Below are 18,871 nucleotides of genomic sequence, written 5' to 3'. Positions count from 1 at the left end.
TGGCTCTACAGAGCACTTACACTCACACCAGACTTCGATTCAGATGTGAGTAACTTTAGAAAAGAGGCTCCCCGTGAAACGCTTTCTACAGGAAAGGTTGGAGACGGCAGAGTTTGATTTGGGGGCGGCAGTGCTTTCTCCTGCTGCTCGATGGCACAGAGCAGCCATGACGGCTCTTACAGGACACTCCGTTGGTGACTTGGCTTCGGCCACTGCTCCTAGAAGTCCAGCCCGGCCCTCCACATCTCCCAGAGATTCTGTGGGCCACCACAGAATAAACCCTCCCTCTGCTTCATCAGCCACAGCCAGTCTCTACTGCCTGCAACCAAGACCTGACTGATCCTATGGCTGTGTACTCTGGAGCACGTGGCTTAAACTCCCCACACTGCAGTCTCCTCATCTGTCAACTGGGGCATTAGAGTACCTACCCAGAGTTGAGAGGACGGAACGAAGCACTGCATTTGTTGGCTCTTAGCCTAACACCAGACTCACCCAGGATTCCTCCTCGTGGCTTCTGACCTTCCCGCCATAGCAGCCAGGCTAATGCCTGCTTCTGGTGCGGCAGCAAAGGGATCTGACAAAGGTAATAATTGAAAGTTAAGTACCAGTTCCTGATGAGAGGCTATGCAGCAGCCTGGCCACGTGGACTCCATACTCTACTTGTTTATTTTCTCTAAGTGACCCTCCCGATATTCTAGTTGTCAGATCAGCCGCTCGTTTCGCCTTGAAGTCCTGGACTCCTCCCTCTCACCACACGTCCTGGTCTGCCCCGGACAGTTGTCATTGATGCCAGTTGTCCAGCATGTCTATCAAGAGCTGCCTCTCTCGCTCTCAAGTGAGAGTCCTGCTTTGTCTGCTTAATCAGCCCAAGTCAGTTTCTACTGTTTGCAGCCAAGACCTCTGACTGGCCACCCGACTTTTACCAGCCATTCCACTGGCTCTTCCTCATTATCTCTTAAATGTGCCTCTCCTCTCTGTGGGCAATGTCCCAGTCCGCACTGCTAGTCATAAATTGATAGCCCTTTAACTGGGGGCCCACCTTCTAGTCTTTCCTTCCTCCAGTTTATCTTGAACTCTGTGACATAAAAAACCTTCACAAAACATCCCTGCTCAAAATTCTACAGTGATTCCATAATATCTCTTGAGCCATTCCAGTCTAAGTTCCTTCACCAATGCCAGGCTCCACAGCAAGGGACTCTTCCTGCTTAGTTACATCACCTGCTGCTCCCAGCTCAGGCACTGATGTCACCTGATCATCACTTATTAATACCAATCTCTGTATCTTCCCTCTGAGCACCACTCCCTCTAAACGGAGTATTTGGTTTCTATCCTGTCTCTAGGCTTGCGGTTTCTTTAAGGCACAAATAATAGTGCTGACCTAGAGTAACTTTTCCTTTATTTCGAATCCCTTTGTACTTTGCATACAGTCCACAGTACACGACAATGCACGTTTTCTGTCTTACAGTCATTGTCTAGTTGTCTTACATAGGTTGTACATGCACTTTCACCCCAACTAGTCCACTAAGAGCAGCAATTCCTTTGCAACCTTGTGGCGCCTATTGAAGCTCAATAAATGGATCTGTTACTGCTACAGACATATATAACTGTATGACTTTAAGAAGAAAAAAAAAACTTGTTTTTTTCTTCTCACTGCTAAACAGAAAAAAAGAAAATACTGCAAGGGAAGCCACTTGAGCATTATTTGTAGAAAAGATATGTCAGAATGGCACTCTGATGGGCACGTTCACAGGAGTTGGTCCCCCTCCTCGTGGGCGCTGGGATACTGTTATGAGACACTCTGCCCTGTGGGCCTTCCTGGCTCACCTTCAACCCAGCTGGATCCTCTGCTACAGCTGTCTCGCCAGGACGTGACTCAAGTGATCGATGCAGCTCATCAATGGCTTCACTTGTGATTTGCCACACTGCGCGAAGGTGACCTTGGCTCATAGGGCCTGCGTACAAATCGAGGTTACCTAAAAGTGCTGCGAGTATTATGTTCTGGCCAGAGCTGCAAAAAGGCAATTCATTATTTGCCAGATGACGGATCTGTATGGACTAAAAATTCTTGCCTCCAGATTCTCCTAGACTCACAGGCTTCATTATCCCTAGTCTCTGTTTGTCTGTTATTTTTTAAAATCACATTATCAAGTGTTCTAATAGAGGACAAAATAAAGTACAATAAAAAATAAGATAACCCATAATATTTTTTTCTCTTTCAGCTTTGAAGAGGTGGCAGGGAAGAAGGTAATACCATGAGAATTTTCAGAAAAACAAAGACCCCTGGGGCTGGATGCAAAGAAGAAAAGCCAGCAATAGAAGAGGTTGAGCAACAGGGAGTCTGCCGAAGTTTAGGCAGACAGGGAGAGACAGTCCCTACAGTGTGCGTCCCAGGCTGCCTGCACAGCACCGAGAATATAATACTTGAGTGCTGGAGCCCGCTCATTCTACACAGAGAACTTCTACTGAAGTTCATTAATAAACACAAGCACCTTAGCAGGTTGCAAGTTTAGGGATGAAGTATCCAAATAAGAGATTTCTAAGACAAATAAAAATTAATTATTCACTTAAATGTTAAAATGTTTTTAAATGAAAAGGTATTTTAATGGAATTCTTTCCTAAACATATTACATAACTTCTTACCTTAATAATCCACCATAACTTAATTTCTCTAGGCAACTCCATCACCATGGTGATTACTGAATGACGCTGTCACACAGCAATGTTCTTCAAACAGTCTGGAGCACAGCTATGCTGTGCCACTGGACCAAGTACTTTTTCTTTTTTTTTTTTAATGGAAGTATAGTTAATTTACAATGTTGTGTTAGTTTCAAGTGTACAGCAAAGTGATTCAGTTACATACACACATATTCTTTATATATTATTCTTTTTCAGATTCTTTTCCATTATAGGTTATTACAAGATATTGAGTATAGTTCCCTGTGCTATACAGTAGGTCCCTGTTGTTTATCTATTTTATACACGTAAGTATGTTTTCTCTGTGCCCTTTTAGAGAGACCTTTGCTTCACCTGGCACCCCATCTATTCCTTACCCGCTTGTTGACTACTGTTCTCCAACCTTTCTCCCCTCCTTTCCTCCTGTTTTCTCTTTTCTCTCCTTTTCCCTCCCTATATCTCGAGCAGTTCTCAGTTGGAGGAAAACTGGCTTTAGCTTTTCTCCTCGCTGCCAGCCCACTAGAGGTCCTGTGTCCTGGTCAGCAAACCAACCAATCATATTACATAGTTGAGGCTCTACCTGGGATCTTCATTCTGCGGGTGCTTCTGAATTCATTGTTTTCTGCAGAGTTCGGGATGGAAACACTCATTTAAATTGGGTGGTGCTGCTCTGAGTCTACTGGTCATGGTCACATAGTCCCCTGCTCTGCCTCAGTGCACATGAGCACACACGCGCGCGCACACACACACACACACACACACACAGAAGGACTATAAACATATCTACTGGCCTGCCTCCCTCATCGTGATATGAGCTCAAGTTTTCATTCACAAACGTTTACTGGATGACTCCCATACGCCGACCACCAGGCCGACCGATCAAGGACTGTGAACAAGGTCACTGAACAGGGCAGACACAGTCTCTGCCCTCACAAAGATCTAAATTATGCTGTGTATAAGCTTAGCTGAGCATCACGAGCTTTATCACACAGGCAACTCAGAATGGTTTCTCCCTTTGCGTGGTTACAAAGGTATCTACGAGGTAGCATTTAACTCGTATGTGTAGCGGTTCCCACCAGGGCCAGGGCCTCGGATCTCACCTCCACAGCACTGATCAGACCCTCCAGCAGCCTCCTGGCGGGCAGCCTTCAGTCCTAGACAACCCAGAGGCTGGAGATCCTGGCCCTGCAGGGGTTTGGGAGGCACCAAGTGGGGAGGATCAGTGGTCGTTTTGGTGAAGTTACTCTGCTGTGGTACTTGAGTGTTACTCTTCTCATTAGTGCCTGCTCAAAAAACAAGGGAAGAACAGATTACACTTCAGAAAAGTGAAGGAATTCTACGCATGAGGTGAGGTCAAGAGAGGGTGGGATCGCCATGAGCTGGGGAACATTGCTGAGAGAACACAGCATTTAAACCATTTCTTAAACAATGGGAAAAAGACTTGAGTCCACAGGAAATAGGGGGAAGTTTTTATAAATCACAGGTATAACTTATAAAGGAAGCTCAGTAACAGATAACAAGATGAGCAAGTGAATGAGTCAACCTATGCTTTATTGAAACGCCTCTCGAACGTCTCCTGAAGTTCATGCAAACTGCGGGTTTGGGGGCAGAACCCCTTTTACCTTGCTCTGGGGAGAGGGCCAGGGCACTCAGCGCATCCTCCAGCTCCTGAAGTTGCTTGAACAACTTCTGACCCTTGTCTGGAAGAGCCTGGATGTTCACAGATGCCAGTGTGCTCTGGAAAACAGATCCTATAACATGGGTCGCTCCTCTCAAGTCATTAGAAAGATAGTTTCAGATTAAAATAGCCTAAAATGCTAAAACTCTGAAATCACGGTCTTTTAACTATATGTGTGAAAACCAGAAACTTTTTTCTTTCTAAACCCAGGTGACTTACCAAGCCTGAAAATATAAACATAGCAAAAGGCAGAAACTAAACATTCACCACTAAAACCCTTCTCATGTTAATATATTTAACTTGTTTGTGGTGTCCCTTATCTGCCCACAGCAATGCTCCAAACTTACAAACAAAACACAGGTCAGTAGTACCTTCTTTTGTTTCAGCTGTGTTGTGAGGTACACACGTTGGGCTTCTGGGTCTGAAGGTTCTCCCTTCTTGGAAACGCCTGAGTCAGGAGAAATTTTTCTTTGCACACTCTGACCAGGGAATTTAAGGTTCTTCTTCTTCTGTGAGTCTAGAGTCAAGTCAAAGAGCAAGGGGCTCCCTGGCTTAGAGGAAAAAAAAACAACATCACCTTCCTCACTGTCACCACTGCTTGTATCGGCGTCTCGCATCTCTCCCTGGGGGTGCCCTGCGGCCAGCGGTGCAGGCTGAGCAGCCAGTCCCTTTGGAGCAGGCGTGCCCCGGGTCTCCGGCTGTGCCTGCAAATGGCCCTGGAGCAGACTCTTCTGGAGGGTCTGCGTGCTTGCGTCCTTCTTTGCCTTTGTTTCTCTAGCCTCCCAGCTCTTGGGGTGCTCCTTGCTGAGGTGTCCCCCTTTCAGGGACTGGCTTATTGGGTGTTGACTGTGAACAATTCGAGGCAAAGGCTTAGTTTCCTTTTCCCTTGGAGGTTCTGATTCTTTTTGGAGAGAATGTCTCTCACCATTTGACTTCTCCTGAGATGCAGACGGTTCTCTCAGCTCATTCCCACGGACCTGTTTGGATTTCATCTCAAATAGGTTTCTTTTGTGCACCCCTTCAACCTCCTTTGCAGCACTACGAAACTCTGTCTTCTCCCCTCGCTGCATCTCTTGAACAGCTGATTGTTTTTCCTTTACCACCAGGCCAGATGAGAGATCTTCCTCCATCCAGCACTTAGATTCAGGCTTCTGTTCCTTCTTTTGATCCAGGAGTGGATCTCTTTTTTCCCTTTGCTTCTTATCAGCTGTCTTTTCCTCATCTTCACCTTTGATGAACTGCTTCCGGAGGGATGGTTCTTGATTCTTGTCAATTAACTTGAACGGGTTTCTCTGCTGGCTGGAAGGATAACGAGATATCTCAGAGGCATGCTGAGACTTACTGGTTACAGAATGTTCTTCGGAATTAGGATCCTAAAAGACAAAGGAAATAATCTTAATATAAAATATTAAAGCAACCTTAACATCTAGAATACCTTTTTTTCAGAGGAAATGGAAACACAGTAAAAGCAGTCCAATTTTTCTGAATGTTCCTAGGATCATTTCTCCCTCTAGAAAGGACTGCCAAACTCACAAAGAATTCGTTTCTTAACAGTACTTTCAATGCTTGCTTCCTTCTCTGTCCGTGATCACTGCTTTTCCAGGCCTCAAGGAACAGTAGTGACCAAGTCAAAGTGTTTTAATAATAGCAATAGCCACAATGTATACTTTTCATGAAAAACTACTCTCTCAAGATGAACTTTTCCCAAAACCTAAACAGTACCCTATACTTGCTTTGATTTTGGCTTTAGGAAGGTTTCACGGTACAAATCCAGAATCTTAAGTCCAAGCTATCTCCCTACAAAAACAAGTTTCATGACCTTGTACAGTCTAGCTCCTCATGTACTGGATTTCTGTAGGGTCTCTCCTAATTCTCACATTCTAAAAGCTTATGAATACACTCAGCTTATACCAACATCAAATAGATATCAGTCTATAAAAACATGCTGAAGTTAGTCAAGTAAATTTAACTTTTTCCTTAAATAGCAGGATACTAACTATATTTAAGACCCAAATGGTCCTTTGAATTAAGAGTCCCAACAAGGTCTATCATGCTTAAAGAAAAGAACTGTCTTTCAGAGACAGTACAATGAAAAGCAGTTTATACTGGACTTCAGGGTCTTTTCAGGTGATCCCACAGATTAAACAATCTTAATAGTCAGGTTTGAAAACAGATGAATAATTCCTACCTGCCATGGGATATTTCCACACCATTGCTTCCCCTCTGCCTTACTTCTAACACATCGGAAGAATAACCTAATGAAGTATAAAACAGAAATAATCAAATTTGTGAAAATACATTAAAACAAGAGATAAATTTGTTTTTAACCCAAGAAAACATCTTACAATTATTTGATACCAGCTTTCAAAGGTCACTTGAAACCAATTACTCTTATATGTACGACATTTAAAAATCTTTATCTCACAGGATATTTATAAGAGCTGAGAAGTAAAAGGATACAGATGTCATGGTAACCAGAGGGTATTCATAGATTTATTCTTTTAACTCTACAGAATAACTGACATGGGAACACTGATCAGCAAGGACTGCTAAAATCAGAAAAAAGGAGATAAACAGACATTATGTGTCCCTAATGGGAAGCCATAATACTTCCCATAAAGTAAAAACAAACAAACAAACAAAAAAACCAAGCCACGGACTTCCCTGGTGGCGCAGTGGTTAAGAATCTGCCTGCCAAGGCGGGGGACACAGTTTCGAGCCCTGGTCCGGGAAGATCCCACATGCCGTGGAGCAACGAAGCCTGTGCGCCACAACTACGGAGCCTGCGCTCTAGAGCCTGCAAGCCACAATTACTGAGCCCACGTGCCACAACTACTGAAGCCTGCGTGCCTAGATCCTGTGCTCCACAACAAGAGAAGCCACTACAATGAAGAGTAGCCCCCGCTCTCCGCAACTAGAGAAAGCCTGCACGCAGCAACAAAGACCCAACACAGCCAAAAATAAATTTAAAAACAAAAAAAAAAACAAGCCAAACCAAAACAAACAAAAACTAACCTGAATCTGGTCAAACTTGAATCCAATTACCGATTTACAGGAAATACAAACAACAGAGGAACACATAAAACTAGACCAGGGGATGTAATCTGCAAACTCTTAACAGTGGGAAATGCTATTAAGATAAACAACTTGATTCCTTCAACAAATAAATCACAAGGGAGAAAAAAAGATTGGGGGGAACCTACTTAAGAGACTTAAAAAAGCTATCAGTCAACTGCAATCTGTGGACCTTATTTAGATCTTGACTTAAGCAAATGAATAAAAACTACCAAAAAATAAACTATTTATAACATTTATGAATCTACTAGAAATCTGTAATACAACTGGTTAAAAAAAAAGAGTTCATATCTTGTAGAGCTACTCACTGAAATATTTACAGAAGAAATGACATTATCTGGGATCTGTTTCCAAATATGGCAGGAGTTGGGGGGTGGAGAGGGTAGGGTATATATGGAACAAGATTAGCCATGAATTGGTGATTGTTGAAGCTCATGTGCGGTATTATTCTATCCTAATTTTGTATATATTTCCAATTTTCCACTAAGAAAAAAAAGACTGAATACAGACTTGCATCCCAGTGCAAGACAGTCCCTGCTCACACAAACACTACCTATACTCCAGCTATCCAGAAATGGCTACCCTGTCCCATCCTCAAACTAAGCCACGCACTCTCCATCCTACTGGACTTTGCATGTGTACCATCTTCCATCCAAAGGATGTCCTCCTTATCCCTATTTGCCCACCATTACCCCATCACCAGCTGTCAAAGTCCTACAGGTCCCTCCACACCTAGTTCAAGACATACCTCCTTTGCAAGGTTTTCGCACATCCCCTGCCCTGTTCATTCATTGTACTGCTTCTCTATTTTTGTTGTATATAGTTGTCGTACACTTGTATCTGCCTGTCTGCCCAACTATATTTTCAGCAACCAGAAGGCTATAACCATATATGATCTCTTCATTCGTAACTAAGCTTCACCTTTTGTACATAATAGTTAAGTATTGCTGAATTAAACAGAACCTACTGATTTTTTCCTTACCCCAAACGACTTCTCAAAAACATGTAATCAGTTAAATAAGAGCTTTTAAAATAACATATTTTAATTGTTTAAATAGGTAATATACTCAATCAAAAAGTGTAAAATGGCAGTGAAAAGCACCCCCTCCTCATATGTTCTGTTCACATCCCTCCCAAGTAACCATTTTCACTAATTTTTTGTTTGCCTTTCCAGAGATGGTTTTAATGCATATTCAGATCAATATAATATTTTATTTCTTCCTTCTCTACTCAAGGTACTAAATACCTTGCTTGCTTTTTTTTTTTAAACTTAACAATGTCTTGGAGATTCTTCTATAAAAACATATACATAAAGGACTTCCATATATATATATATATATATATATATATATTTTTTTTTTTTTTTTTCCCCTACAGCTGCACAGTTTTTTACACAGTTGCAGTTTTCCACTATAAGGATGTTCCATTATTTATTTAACCAGACCCTCTTGATGGGGCCAGTTTGGTTGTTTCCAATTCTTTCCTATTAAAAGCAATATCACAACGAACAACCTTTTGTATATGTCATTTCACATGTGTTTTAATATATCCGTAGGCAACTATCTATATCTCATACTGTGGATTAGAGCCTTCATTGTTTTTCTTCATCAATTAGCTTCTAGGTTTTATTTATTAGTTCTCTTTTTGCTGCTTTCTAACTCATTAAATTTGTTTTACCTGCACTAATTCCTTCTTTCTGCTTTCTTTCCGTTTAATTTCTTGTTCTTTTTCAAACTTCTTAAATTAGTACTGTGATATACAACAGTCATCACAACAGTCTGAGTCCTAACTCAAAAACAAACCCTGAGCAGGTCATGACCCCTCAACGCCATGCTTCACTTGGACATAGAAGCAAAGATAACAAGCCCCAAATGGACAAGTATTCCATAAACGTCAAGTTAAAAAGAAAACAGGACCAGCCTCTCTCATACAAACTCACAGTTTTCCCATTCAAGCTCACAATTTTAAAAAACATGTATTGGTTTCTAATTTTTCTTACTGCAGTAGGATACTATATTGAACATATAGTTCTGAAAATTTCTGAAATGCCTTGAATACATGAAAATTCAAAGTACTGGCTACCATTAAGGAGTACTACTACTTACGAAAATAAGTCAAGAACAAATTCCTGCTGTTGTTGAAAGTGTATCAAGTACTTGAAACATTTACTGAAAGAATATTTTATAGTATCTGTTTTAAAGCCCACGCCTCAAAGACTTTCAGGAGAAGGGCAAGATTTGGAGAAACAGGGAAGAAAACAACACACACTGAGCATCAACTATGTGCTAGGCACAGTGCAAAAATGCTTCTACTTACATTTTTATTAAAATCAATCTGGGTGGGCTTCTCTGCTTTTAGGATAAAAAGTTTGTTACATTTATTAAATTGTAAATCAACAGAGAAAGCAGTGGAAATATATTCTCATAGAGAAAGCAAATACTGATTCCACTATGAAAAAAGAGCATAATTTCTACAGTATATTCATTAATTATTTTCCAGGACATAGGTTATGAACAATAATGATGAAGAAACCAGCAAGAGGTCATTCAAGGCCAAATCCAAGTCTCAGTTCCTCCACTTTCTCAGTAACCTTCATCAGCCTTAATCTCCTACTGTTAGTCTTACAGTCACAGAAGCATCTGGCATTTGAACACATCCAATATAGCACTCTAATGTGCAGATCGGACTGCTCGCCAACCTCCGTGTGTCTCTTATCCCAATTGTGTCACAGGGACTTTAGAAATATGGGTTCACATCTATATATGCAGCAATGGAGAAACATAAAGCTGGATTTCTACCTCATTCTTTTACACAAAAATTCAAGATGGAACAAAAAATGTAAAGAATGAAACTGTAGGACTTCCCTGGTGGCACAATAGTTAAGAATTCACCTGCCAATGCAGGGGACACAGGTTCGAGCCCTGGTCTTGGAAGATCCCACATGCCGCGGAGCAACAAAGCCCGTGTGCCACAACTACAGAGCCTGCGCTCTAGAGCCCATAAGCCACAACTACTGAGCCCGTGTGCCACAACTACTGAATCCCGAGCGCCTAGAGCCTGTGCTCTGCAACGAGAAGCTACCACAATGAGAAGCCTGAGCACCACAACGAAGAGTAGCCCCCGCTCACCACAACTAGAGAAAGCCCGCACGCAGCAACAAAAACCCAACGCAGCCAAAAATAAATAAGTAGACAAATGTATTTAAAAAAAAAAAAGAATGAAACTGTAAATGTTCTAGGAAAAAAATGGAGATGAATATTTTTGTAATCCTAAAGTGAAAAGGGAATGACAAAATCCTGCAGCTGAGAAAGGATTTAGTAATTTGACTACATAAAAGTATTAAACTTCCATATAGTAAAAATACTATAGGTGAAATTACAAGCCAAAAGGCAAACTGGGGGGGCTTCCCTGGTGGCGCAGTGGTTGAGAGTCCGCCTGCCGATGCAGGGGACACGGGTTCGTGCCCTGGTCCTGGAGGATCCCACGTGCCACGGAGCGGCTGGCCCCGTGAGCCATGGCCGCTGAGACTGCGCGTCCGGAGCCTGTGCTCCGCAACGGGAGAGGCCACAACAGTGAGAGGCCCGCGTACCGCAAAAAAAAAAGGCAAACTGGCGAAAGTAATTTCTACACATATTACAAAGGGTTAATATCCTCTCCACACAAGGATTACTTCTATGATACAGCGCAGTGCACGACACTCTACAGCACCTAGTAAAAGTCCTGGCTTTATTGAGTGGAGTTCTTCATGGGTTGCTGGGCCTGAGGTCCTTCTGCATGGGTCTGGTTCATGCCCAAATGCCTCTCCGTCATCAGCCTAAGTAATCATCACTGGGTTAAATAACCTGCATGTCAATTCTACCCAGTAACCAACCATACAAGGAGTTTCCTAGACATGCAAAGATTCAAGTGGTATGAAAAATGAAGTATTTTGAACATCCCACTACAACTAGTTATTTAAAGAACTAAAATAACTAGTTGGTTTTACCCAACTACAGACAAAAGAATATTACCATCTATTTTGACCCCATATCCTTGAGAATGAAAGCTAAAAGAGAGAGAGAGAGGGGAGAGAACATGAACTCAGGAGCTGGATGACAATGTCCAACATCTGTATATCAACGTGTGCCACATCATTAACGTCAAAGCAAGGGTTGTTCCCTCTGGTTCTACCGAGGGACTATCATAGTTTTCTTTAATGCCCATAAACTGGGCATTAAAAATGCTCATGGCTGAGGGTCAGTCAAACGCTGGTGAGTGGTACCATCTGGTGTTTAGTTAGAGAACTACACACAAAAGCGGCTTTACTCCAAGGTACCAAAAATGCGCATCTTAGTCCTACTTTGGTTTATACCTCCCCTGCATTACTCTGCTACACCTGTCTCCTAGCTAGGTTAAGCGTTAAACATAATGGTATTAATTCAAGCATGTAAAGTACTTTAAGTTCCTGAAAAGAAAACCCAGTTTTGGGGAAGGAAAGGCTGTACTCCCTGACATCGTTCTCCAGAGTACAGGGGTTCTGGCTAAATGCCTTGCTGTCTGCTAAGGAAGTCATCATCCATAGACACATCACCTATTTCTTTTTAAATTTCCAGCCTGTACCACCTATCAAGGTACTTGTTGGATTTTTTGCTTTGTTTTTAATTTGTTGAGTGTTGCAGAACTGTATTTTATTTGTCCTAAAACAAGCTTTTTAAAGCTCTAGTAAGTACCTCCTAATAAGTGTTCTAGATCTGGACTAAAATAAATACATTCAAGCATTCTTTTTCTATTTTTAAAATAATGATCACCTCTCAGCCTCATCTACCTAGTGTGAAGAATATTAGAGACAAGTTCTCAAACTTCTGTCTTCAGCTTAGACCTTTCTTCGGAGCTGCCCACTCACTTTGCTAGCTGGTTTCATACATACATAAGACACAATGAGTCCAAAGCTGTATGTGTTAGCCATCCTCTACTGATGTTACCTTTCCTTCCTTGTCTTGCTTAATGGTAAACTCATCATCCATACACCCAACTAGGCAACCATTTCCTGAGCACTGACCACGTGCCGAACGCCAGACTAAGTGCACCACACACACGGCCTCAGTGAACCCTCACAACTGAGTGAAATCGGGGCTACCATGACCACTGTCCCAGCTGAGTAAATGGAGGAAAGAACATGCTTAAACATGCTTAAACACCCTACCAGGAAACGTGCCGTATCCATTTCAGCAAGTGTTCTCCAGTCTAAGCGCACCCAACTCCACTGCCAGGGCTTCAATCCAAACCCATCTTTCACTTAGAGAAGGTGGGTGTGCCTGGAGTTGGTTAGACCGAGGCTCAAATCCCAGTGATGCCACATCATAACCATGGTACCTCAGATTTCTTCTCTAACCTCTCTAAATGTTTCCTCATCTGTCTATACAACAGGGATATTGAAACCTCTCACAGCAGATTTTATGAAGATAAGAGGTAAAGAATATGCCACGTAGTAGGCATTCAATAGCAACTATTAGTTCAGTGGGCTCCGTGCCTCCACTGCCTTCACTTCCTAATCTAACTTCCATAGTGCTTCTTTTAATGTAAACTGAATAAAGTTCTTCGGCGTCTTCCTACCACATAGGACAATATCTCTGTATGATTCAGGGCCCCCAGTAGTGTGTAAAGGAGAACATCCTAACTTCACGTACTGGAGGCTTACTGGCACCACTGTACTAGCAAAAAACAACAGAAAAGTGAATTTTTTAAAAATTCCATTTATAGGGAATTCCATGGCGGTCGAGTGGTTAGGACTCTGCACTTTCACTGCCAATGGCCAGGGTTCAATCTCTGGTTGGGGAACTAAGATCCCACAAACCGCATGGTACAGCCAAAAAAAAAATTCCACTTACAACAGTGTCAAAAAACATTAACACTGAGGACTAAATTTAACCAAAAGGGTATAGTACTCTATAATGAGAACTATTCCGTAATGCTGAAATTTTAAAAGTCATAAATAAATAATATACCATGCTCATGAACTGGAAGATCAATATTGATGTCAGTTCTCCCCAAACTCATCTATATAGGTTCAATGAAATCCCAACTGAGTTTTCTGAGGAAATTTTAAAAGTCGATTCTACATTTTATATGGAAATGTAAAGGACCTAGAATAGCCAATCTTGAAAAGGAAAGTTGGATTCACACGACCTTATCTGATCTTATCAGGATAGGCAAATAGATCAATGGAAGAGCTTAGCAAGTCCAAAAACAGACCCACACGTGGTGGTCAACCGATTTTTCAACAAAGGTGACAAGTGTTTCCACGGCGAAAGGAAAAATGGTGCTGAAACAATTGAATAACATTCTTCAAAAAATGGTGCTGAAACAATTGAATAACATTCATTCATTACTATATGAAAAATTAAATGAGCCTCAGTTTGAATCTCATGAGGTACCCCAAATTATTGATAATATGAGGTAGAGCATAGACTAAACAAAAAAGTCATTAAAAAAAAAAACTATAAAACTTCTAGAAGAAACCACTGGAGAACTTTATGATCTTGAGGTAGGCAAAGATTTCTCAGAGAACACAAAAAGCACAAACCATAACAAAATGATAAATTGGACTTCATAAAATGAAAAGCTTCTGCTCCTCAAAAGATAGTCAAGAAAGTGAAAGCCACAGATGGGGAGTAAACATTCACAATCCATATATCCACCGAAGGACTTCTACAGAGAATACATAAAGAACTCTCTCAACTCAATAACAAAAGACAACTCAATTTTAAAAATAGGCAAAAATCCCCCAAAGTCATGCTATATGATTCCATGTATGTAACATTCTGAAATGACAAAATTTTAGAGCTGTAGATCAGGTTCATGATTGGCAGGGGTGAACAGGGGGAAACGAGGAAGGTGGATGTGGTTATAAAAGGGCAACAAGAAGGATCCTCCGGTAATGGAACCACTCAATATCTTGACTGTTGTAGTGAATACACAAAACTACACTTGATAAAGTTGTATAGAACTAAATGTATGTGTACACACACAAATTAGTACAAGTAAAACTATCTTTACAAATGAGATCAGTGAATTATCAATATAAATATCAATATCCTAGTTATGATATTATACTAAATTTTGCAAAATGTTACCATTAGGTAAAGTCTACAGAGGATCTCTCTGTACTGTCAATATTTCTTTTAATTACTTGTGACTCTACAATTATGTCATTTAAAAATTTCAATTTAAAAAATGGGCAAAAATTTTAAACAGATACTCCATCAAAGAAGATATACAGAAATGGCAAAAAACCACATGAAACAAAATGGTCTTCATAAATGGTATTCAAAATGGTATTCATAAAATGGAATTCAACTGGGCAATAATAAAGAATGAATTACTGGGGACTTCCCTGGTGGCGCAGTGGTTAAGAATCCGCCTGCCAATGCAGGACACATGGGTTCGATCCCTGGTCTAGGAAGATCCCACATGCCGCAGAGCAACTAAGCCCATGCGCCACAACTGCTGAGCCTGTGCTGTAGCGCCCGCGAGCCACAACTACTGAGCCTGCACGCCACAACTACTGAAGCCTGCATGCCCTAGAGCCCGTGCTTTGCAACAAAGAGAAGCCACCGCAATGAGAAGCCCGCACGCCGCAACGAAGAGCAGCCTCCGCTCGCCACAAGTAGAGAAAGCCCGTGCGCAGCAACGAAGACCCAACGCAGCCAAAAAGTAAATAAATTTATTTTAAAAAAATGAATTACTGATACACACAACCACATGGATGAATCTCACAGATACTGTTACATAAAAGCCAGATACAAAAGAATACATACAGTATGAATCAAAACAATGACTGGCTACAGTGGGTGGGGGGATTAACTAGAAGGGATCCAATGGCACTTAATGGGGTAATGGAAATAAATATTCTATATTTTGACTGGGATCTTGGTTATAAGGATGGGTATATACCTTTCTCAAAACTCAACCGGTTGAACACTTAAAAGAACTGTGCATCTTACTGCATGCATAACTCAGTTAAGAAATACAGTAGTACAGGCAGTTTTCAGTTATGTAAAAGTTGTAAAGATGGTACTTGAATGCCTATACTTGGGGGGAAATATTGATCTAGAATACATAAATTCCAAACTGCACAGAATATCATATAAAAACATTACATCTGGCCCCTGCCTTCCTGGCCAGCCTTATCTTCTGAAGTCTCCACTCAAATATATGCTAACTACTGAACCAAATGCTTGCAATTACTTCATGCCCCTGTACACTAATGCAGGATACTGATCTGTTAAATATGACCTCTTTTTTGCCCCTAGCGAATTCCTACTTATTTTTCAATACTCATGACAAATATCTGCCACCTATATAGACTTCTCTGCCCTTTCTCTGAGTTCCCATAAAAGGGAAACTAGCATTTATTGAGTACGTAACATACATTAGACATTTTTACACATTACCTCATTGTACTACCAGAATGAGAAAGTTGACGAGTTAGTACAAGTTAATGACCACTGGTGGGCTGATGTTAAATTCGCTACTTGAGAGCTGGAGAGGGAGGGAGGGAGAGCAGTTTATCCAGAAATTAACCGGAAGTCAGGCTTCTCACATTAACCTCAGGAAGTGACAGCCCAAAAGGTATTCAATATATATAGAAATACCGTTTGTTTTTTAATGACTTTTAAAGAATAGTCAATCCTAGGAAAACACCTGACTGTAACCCCACCAGGCCAAGCAAAACAAAAATACACTTAGCTGTTCCTTTTAGACACTTACCTGTATTCTTTCTCGCCCTGTGATAGAAACAGACCCTGAAGCTCTACCGCAAAGTCCTCATGCAATAAACAATGAGAAACAGGAATGCTAGAGGGAAAAAAAATTGAAATTTTGTTTTAGGAGGCAAAGAATAGAGGTCAATATCCTAAAATTAAATCCAGAATATGGGTTTTAAACTTAAGGGTCCATGTATGACCTCTACTGGGTTTGTAAATCCCCCCCACTTTTATGTCTAAGTGCATTCCCTGGGGAAAGGGCCCACAGCTTTCATCTCTTCTCATGCCCCCAAATAAAATATGACAGTAAATATACCTATCTTTTTCCTGAGGACTCAAGTTTAAAATGATACTGTGCTATGTGACCACTATACTGCGATACCTCCAAGCTGTGAATTTTCCCCAGGTTCTTCCATCATCCTTCTTCCTGATAACCTGTTTGCTGTCACTCAGTGTTGTTCACATGCCAACTCTGCAAACACACTCTACTAATTTGCTTCATGCTTGGTTGGCATAAGTTCAACTCCTCCCTTCCAACTTCTTACTATGAAAGAATTTATGTATAACATTTGAGAGTGAAGATCTAAAGTAGTCTCACATGACCTGTGACATTTTCTTTGTCTTTTTGCTTATATTCTGGTTACTAGACATTCCAAAGAGGTCGAATTTATCAAATAACCGTCTTCATATCAAATATTATTGTACTAGTTTGTATAGCAATATGTTCTTATAAATGGTAAGCTATCTAAGGACATTTTTCTCTTCACTTAAAACCAAATCTTATGCTTCTATTAATGTTTAACTCCTACAAATCTGAATGTGCTTTCATGTCTCATGAAACCTGAGCTAGGTACTGAACCTAAGAAGCTCCATATAGATATCAGAAATTAAACAGTAAACTCTGCCATAATGATATGGTGTTGATAGCTTGAGTATTTTTTTTGGTCCCTTCTAAAGATTTAACACTGATTTAAACAGAGTCACTTTGTATTTAATTAAATTGGATCCCAGTAATTTCTTTCAAATGTAAAAGCTTATTAGAAGGCTAAGAAAATATTTTCTCTAAAAATTTATTTTCTAAATCTGAAAAAGGGTAAAAATCTTCAACTTAGTTTCAAAGCATAACAAAAACACAAATCATCTAAATCATTTGGGGGAAACATGAGAAGTTAATGTATGTGTTGAAAAAATACTTTATTTTCTAGTATTGATATCCATTATGTGCCTTACATATGTAGAAAAATACCTTTTCTAAACCAAGTTAAGTAGAAAGCAGGAAAAATGCATAATGATGTGACAGTTTAAAATTTCACATAGAAACTGTGGACACTTGGTACTGTGAAAACATTAACAACACTTTATGAGAACAGTATTAACTTTCCTCACTTCAAAGAAGATGCTTAATATTTCTGGGTCTCAGCTTTCACCTTCGTAAAAAATTAGACTGCTGAATCAGATTTCTGATGTTTATTTCAGGATTTCTGATGTTTCTTTCAGCTTTAATCCCTAAAGTAATTTGTTTCTTTGGAATATCAATCTCACCACTTAAATGCAGAGAATACTATTTTTAAAGGGGGCTGTTAATCTGACTACCAGAGTGTTCTAACTTCAAACATTTAAAAACCAGTTGGAGGGCCTCCCTGGTGGCGCAGTGGTTAAGAATCTGCCTGCCAATGCAGGGGACACCGGTTCGAGCCCTAGTCCGCCAAGATCCCACATCCTGCGGAGCAACTAAGCCCATGCACCACAAGTACTGAGCCTGTGCTCTAGAGCCCACGAGCCACAACTACTGAGCCTATGCGCCACAGCTACGGAGCCTATGCACCACAACTACTGAAGCCCACGTGCCTAGAGCCTGTGCTCCACAACAAGAGAAACCATCGCAGTGAGAAGCCTGCGCACCGCAACGAAGAGTAGCCCCCTTTCTCCCCAACTAGAGAAAGCCAGCGTGCAGCAACGAGGACCCAATGCAAACAAAAATAAATAAATAAATAAAATTTTTAAAATAAATAAATAAAAACCAGTTCGGCCTAAAACTAGTGCAAAGCTGGCACCAGTTAATTTCTGCTATGCCTGTATGCCTCACTTAAATGGGACGGGGGTAATGTTCAAGCAGGAGAAGGGAGGGTCAAGGCCTGACTGGTGAACAGAAACCCAGAACTGAAAAGGACCAGAAGGATCCAGATGTAGCCAATCCTCCATGTTATAAGGGAGGGAATTGGCGGCCCAGAGAGGGAAAGTAACCAGCCTTGGGTCACACAGGAAGCAGTGGCGGAGCGTGTCCCTAACATGCCACGCTTTCCTGGGATTACCAACTACTTAAAGGGCCCTGGCTCCGCAGACCAGGGGTCCCAGCTCTCCTAGTCCTTGTGGGAAGCGGGGAGCCGGAGACTCCTCCTGGGAGGCCACGCGCAGTTGCAGGGAACCGTGCCCAGCTCGAGACCTACTCGGTGGCCCGCACGAAGCTGCATGTGTCCGCCGGGCACACGAAGAAGCTCTTTCCTTTATTCGGGCCATCTCGGACGCCGGTCTTCAGAAAACATAAGGTCCCTGAGGAGAGAAGGTCGACAATGATTACGCCACGCTAGGCTGACAGACCCCGAAGGACCCTACCACCCTGACCTCCTACCGTGCTGTGGACACCCAACCACTTCCATCCCACTACTTCTTTCCTCTTCCCCGAAATCACCCCCACCCCCAA

At 41.4% G+C, this 18,871-nt stretch overlaps 1 protein-coding gene across 17 annotated transcripts in view; it reads right to left on the bottom strand.

The window, feature by feature from the left end:
- Positions 1-18,871, bottom strand: part of TTF2 (transcription termination factor 2) — a 56,705-nt gene extending 37,834 nt beyond the window's left edge. For 16 of the 17 annotated variants that reach the window (XM_027091173.1, XM_027091180.1, XM_027091181.1 and 13 more), the window contains exons 1-9: positions 18,800-18,871; positions 18,618-18,720; positions 16,175-16,261; positions 6,540-6,606; positions 4,723-5,724; positions 4,296-4,410; positions 3,774-3,956; positions 1,825-1,973; positions 493-574 (exon numbers count right to left, since the gene is read on the bottom strand). In XM_027091173.1, the coding sequence (XP_026946974.1) occupies positions 493-574; positions 1,825-1,973; positions 3,774-3,956; positions 4,296-4,410; positions 4,723-5,724; positions 6,540-6,606; positions 16,175-16,261; positions 18,618-18,720; positions 18,800-18,827 (1,816 nt within the window). In that variant the 5' untranslated portion in view covers positions 18,828-18,871. The remainder of the gene's footprint in view (positions 1-492; positions 575-1,824; positions 1,974-3,773; positions 3,957-4,295; positions 4,411-4,722; positions 5,725-6,539; positions 6,607-16,174; positions 16,262-18,617; positions 18,721-18,799) is intronic. The other variant, XM_027091184.1, reaches the window with a different exon arrangement.

This window comes from Aethalodelphis obliquidens, unplaced genomic scaffold (assembly GCF_003676395.1).
Source record: "Aethalodelphis obliquidens isolate GAN/ISIS:26980383/991018 unplaced genomic scaffold, ASM367639v1 scaffold70, whole genome shotgun sequence".
NCBI lineage: Eukaryota > Metazoa > Chordata > Mammalia > Artiodactyla > Delphinidae > Aethalodelphis > Aethalodelphis obliquidens.
Note: the sequence above shows the minus strand (reverse complement) of the source record. Positions and strands in the feature narration are given on the sequence as shown.